This window comes from Lycium barbarum, chromosome 11 (genome assembly GCF_019175385.1).
Source record: "Lycium barbarum isolate Lr01 chromosome 11, ASM1917538v2, whole genome shotgun sequence".
In the NCBI taxonomy this organism is placed as follows: Eukaryota; Viridiplantae; Streptophyta; class Magnoliopsida; order Solanales; family Solanaceae; genus Lycium; species Lycium barbarum.
In genome coordinates, this window is record NC_083347.1 from 12,568,896 (window position 1) to 12,574,468 (window position 5,573).

General features: G+C 33.9%; 1 protein-coding gene across 1 annotated transcript; it reads left to right on the plus strand.

Annotated features, from left to right (window-relative positions):
• Nucleotides 1–1,635: 1,635 nt before the first annotated feature.
• LOC132620296 (heavy metal-associated isoprenylated plant protein 28-like) lies at nucleotides 1,636–3,371 on the plus strand. Its single transcript, XM_060334967.1, has 3 exons — nucleotides 1,636–1,650; nucleotides 1,754–1,829; nucleotides 2,793–3,371. Exons 1-3 carry the CDS (start codon nucleotides 1,642–1,644, stop codon nucleotides 3,161–3,163), a joined length of 456 nt encoding a protein of 151 aa, XP_060190950.1. The 5' UTR covers nucleotides 1,636–1,641; the 3' UTR covers nucleotides 3,164–3,371.
• The last annotated feature ends 2,202 nt before the right edge of the window (nucleotides 3,372–5,573 follow it).

Genomic DNA, 5,573 nt, shown 5'->3' on the forward strand with positions numbered 1-5,573 from the left:
ATTCCATAGAAGGTCATCAAACTTATAGTATTATTACATTAAAAAAAAAATCAAATGTAGTAATTTTTCTAACCATAGTATCACTCCTTTATGTAATTTTCATCCTCGCCCATCTTTGGTTGCATGTTAGGTGGATTATATTGGACTTTGCGATCTCGTCACAACGGTCTTTAAGTCATTTTGGTCCTTTTCTGGTGAAAATTTGCCAAAAAGTTCCTCTTCTAGTTAAAAATTATTTTGATTTAAAAATCCCAATTTATATAGATAGATTTTAGCCCCTTTAAGTGAGTTTTGATAGCTAATAAGGTGTTTGAATAATGCTTTTATAGGTTGATGAACCCAGAGAGAGTTAAAAAAGATTAAAAAGATCAAACATATACATGCACTTGCAAGAGACAAGAAATATGGACATAATTAATAAGATCTGAAGTGAAGATAGGAAGAACTATAGCATATAACCGTGGCAACGGTTTGGTTCCTTTGATTACAACATGAAGTGAATAGCGTGAGAATTAACTTGTTGAAATAGGTTTGAGGTTATAAATTTTTTGAAAAGTTACAAACCTTCTCTAGATTCACGATAGTTTTATGGCTAGTAAGTAGGATAATAAGGAATAATTTTGCGAATGGTACACGAAAAAAACAATGAATAAGTAATTAATAAGGAGTCCTATTTAAAAAATTTCAAGTTTCAAATATCGATTTTTATAATTTCATTTTAATATTACAAATTATGTTATAAATTGTACTAGAAGACGTGTTATTGAAGCAGCAAATTAGCAATGCCCGTCAACAGTAGACGTGTGCGACAATGGGGGAAGCTAAAATCGCAATCGACGCCTGTTCCACATGCATTTTCTCAACGTTAATTCCGCCTTCAACCGTCCACTTTCCGCCCTATGTACTTTCTACAATATCTTTTGTGCCAGTATATTATTTTCCTCCTTTCAGTTTTACTTGTCACATTTCGTTTTTCGAGAGTCAAATTATATGGATTTTGACCAACATTTTAAGATGTGTTTTCTCATCATATTAATATGAGAAGAATTATAACTCATAGTATTTTTCGTATAGTTTCGAACATCCAAAATTCTAATTTTAAAATATTAAATTAATTTAAATCAATTTAGCTTCGAGAATTATCCCAAGAAACGAAACGTGACAAGTAAAGTGAACGGGGAAGTACTATATCATTATCTGCATTACTCTGTTTCACTATTCTTTTAAGAAATGTATATATACTCCTATTTTACTAGAGTACTATATTGTTACATGACACATGTTATCAAAGTCAAGACTCTTAACTTTATTATTGCTCAAGCAATCATATTAAATTCAACTATGTTACATGTTAAGTGACAGCTTCTTATCGACAGTTAACGTCTTCTTCGTCCACAAGAATATTCCCACTTGCATCCTTTGTTACTACGTACAATGGCAAGGGAAGATAAAAGTCGGTGCGCATATTATTTTCAATGTAGGAGAGAATGCGGGGAAGGAGGAATGAAATAATTATTTATAGGCTTTCAAGTCTTTATAAGCCAAGGTTGGAAACTAATTAAACGGTACATTGCAGCAGCTTTATATTTTATTTGTATCTAACGAAAGAAAGGGAAAAATCTAAGGTTTAGGAGCTTGAAGATGACAACGGTAATTACCATCTCCTCTGTCTTTTCTGTCTAATTGTTCATTTGTAGAGAAATAGTTTCAACCAATTTTATGTCTTAAAATATTATCTTTTGTTTGAGTACAGATGACAGAGATGAGAGTGCACATGTGTTGTGCCGGATGTGAGAGCAAGGTCAGAAAATCTCTCGAGAAAGTTAAAGGTAATACACCTCTTAGAGAAATAATGATTTAACTTAATTACACAATATACTGTCAGTATAAATAATATAATATTATATATCAATATAAATATTTTAACCTGTTGTTGTAGGCTTGTAGCACGTAACTTGCCATAATATTTTTAGGATGTGGCTATCTTTAGGCGACTGTGTTGAATCTCACACAGTTTTAGGAAGGAAAATTGAACTTTTAATTATATGGTTTTTAATACTCACGTGAGCTAATGTTTGGGGTTAAGTTAGGCTCAATATCAATTTTCTTTTCATGGTATTAGAGTCAGGCTCTTTCCAATTTATTGTTTATCTAATATTGGGTCCCTCAACTTATATTGTCCACCCACGTGCCAAGATATTTAGTAGCGGAGCTACATACGGCTAAGGGGGTTCATCCGAACATCCTTCCGCGGAATATTACACTGTTTATATATTGTTAAAATTATTTTTATGTATATATAGTAGATGTTGAACCCCCTTGGGCTTCTTCGAGTATTTACTTATTCATATATTAAACCCCCTTATCGCAAATTCTGCCTCCGTCACTGTTCATTACTGGGCGTGCTGGGATGTTAAATCTTATGTCTGTTGTGGTAAGAAAAATTGGACTCCTCATATGACTTTGAACAATCCTTAAACTAGTTTTTGGGATTGAATTATGCTTATATATATGTGACACCCTAGCTTAGGAGGAAAGTCCCACATCGACAAAACACAAGAGAGATGCTGAGTGTATAAGTAAACAGGTCTTACCTTCTAGTGACGCGTTTTAAAGCTGTGAGGGCCTAGGTTCAAAGCGGACAATATCACTAGCGGGTTGAGCTGTTACGGTATATATTTTGTATCGTGGGCGATGTTAAATTAAAAAAAGAATGATGAGATTCAATTCGAAATAGTATGGGCTAAATTAAAGTATCTAAGTTTGTGATTCTTTTTTGTGGAAAATTTCAGGTGTTGATAGTGTAGAAATAGATATGGCCATGCAAAAGGTGACAGTAGCAGGATGGGCAGACCAAAAGAAAATACTCAAGACAGTAAGGAGAACTGGTAAAAGAGCTGAAATATGGCAATTTCCTCATAATCCTGAGATGAGAAATAACCCAAATTTTGTTACTGATCATTATTATCATCAACAAGGCTGTGGTGGTCCGTCAACTTATTACACTGGAGAGCCACCAGCCTCCGATTATAACTACCGCAAACACGGCTATGACAACTATGGTCGAGCTTATAGCCTTTATAGGGGAAATTCAAATACTTTTGGTAGCAGAGCTGGTGATGCATTTAGTGATGAGAATCCTCATGGTTGCTCCATTATGTGAGTAATTAATCTTGTTGGTTGAAACCAAAATTTCCCTTTGAGTTTTTCTTTTTTTTTTCCCACTTTTTTCTTCTTGAAGGTTGAAAGAAAAATGCCTTCTGGTACCTATAGACTCAATTATCAAGTGTAATTGTGTAGTATGTAACCTTTTGAGTAATATTTTTGAAAGGATGCAAGCTTCCAATTTACTTTCTTAAAGGATTATGGTACATAACTAATTTTATCTACTGCATTTGTCGAATTACTTGTGTATAATAATGATAAAAGAATCTTTTGATATTATTATAGGAGAAACATGAAAGATCCAATTAGATATTAATGAATATAAGATTATTTTCATTTGAACTCGTGAAATGTCAGTTTGAATTGTGACACTATGGCAACAAGGTCTCTTTAGTTACATTGATAGTGTATTTTGAATCTTTGGATATTGTTGATTGACAAGTTGATTGGGGCCATTTGATTGAGCTGAAAATCGAGTTTCACTTGCTTGTTTGAATGGTTGGCTGTGAAGCTTAAAACTATTTACGGTTGGGGTTCTTGAAAAACTGAAATAACTAGCTTAAAATTCAAAGTTGCTGCATATTTCGTGTTGAAATTCCTTGGGTGTTATTATTTGGAGCTAAAATCGGGTTTGAGTCACTGTTTGAGTTAAAAAATAAAGCGGTCATCTGAAAATCATCATTGCTACAAGGATGAAGAAGTTTTGGATTTCGAATCTGAAAAATAAATTTAAATCAAGTGGACACTGAAAAAACTTGAAAGTATTAACAAGATTCTTTATCCTTAAAAATGGATAACAATTAAATTTATAAATGGTGGATAAGATATGTGGTTAGATTAATTTATAGTATAAGATAATAACAAGTAATATTTATTAGATCCGCATCAAGGACAATAATAAGATCTTCTGTAGTGACAGCGGCAACACGATTTCCATCTTCTTTCTTTTCCTCCTTATCTCTATTCTCCCTTTTCAAAATCCGGCAGAACTTCTTTGTGTGCCCTTTTTTCCCGCAATGATAGCACTCAATATCTTTAAGTCTACTTCTAGATTTACTTCTATGATGTTCTCTATTTTGAGAACCACGATTCTTGCCTTTCCCCCTAGTGTCAATCACCAAGACATCTGATGAGGAGGAACCTTGAGATTTTCTTCTCATCTTTTCATTTAAAAGACTGCTCTTGGCAAGATCCATAGAGATCACACCATTCGGAGCATAATTTGATAATGAAGTTCTAATAATTTCCCAAGAATCTGGTAGGAAACCAAGTAAAAACAAGCCTTGAATTTCTTCATCAAAATTAATGCCCATAGCGGATAACTGGTTCATAATCCCCTGAAAAATATTCAGATGATCTGTTATTGCGGAACCATCGTGATATTTTAAACCCACCATTTGCTTTATCAGAAACATCTTGTTGTTACTAGTTTTCCGAGCATACAAATTTTCAAGATGCTCCCATAGGGTCCGAGCATATGTCTCCCCAGAAATATGGTTCAACACATTATCGTCAACCCACTGTCTAATAAAGCCGCAAACCTGCCGATGCAACAAATTTCACTTTTCATCTGATTTATTAACAGGCTTTTTATTGGCAAAGACAGGTTGATGAAAATTCTTGACATAGAGCAAATCTTCCATTTTGCCCTTCCAAATGACATAATTTACGCCACTCAAGGTAACCATTCTACTAGTGTTGGCTTCCATCGTTTATCACAAATATAAATACTATTTTATTCGAAGACCAAAGTAATTCTTTTCTGATGTGGAAGTTCAGACTGTGCTGCAACCACAGAGCATACTCAGACAAAACCTTGGCTCTGATACCACTTGTTGGGAATAAAATAGACCCGCAAAAATAATATTCACGGTATTAGTGATAAACGCGGAACACTAACTTATGATTAAATCAGCAAGAATAAAATGCAGCAATAATGACACCAAGATTTTACGGGAAACCCTTCTGAATAAGGGGAAAATCACGGCCAAGAGGAGCAGCTGATATCACTATAGTAAGGAATTTTACATTGTGTAGTCACGAGTATAAATACTCCAAAGACCACTACACACTCAAAAAGAAAACACTCTTTTGATTTTTTCCACCTTACTACAATATCACTCACACTCTATTTTTCTTCACAGACTATTTTTTTAAAGTCTATGGAATACCTCACTTTGCTCTCACTCAGATGTATTGTCTGAGATTTGGTGTGTTTCAAATGAACCATAAGCTGCCTATTTATAGGAATGAATTGCTCCTCCTTATGTCATCAATGACATCATTCTTATGCAAAAGTCTTCACTTGCATTTAATTTGGTCGGTGCCAAATTCAACCATTTGCAACTATCTTTGAAAAGAGTTGCAATTTGACCAGTGCCAAATTCTTCCTTTGCAGATTTTTCCTT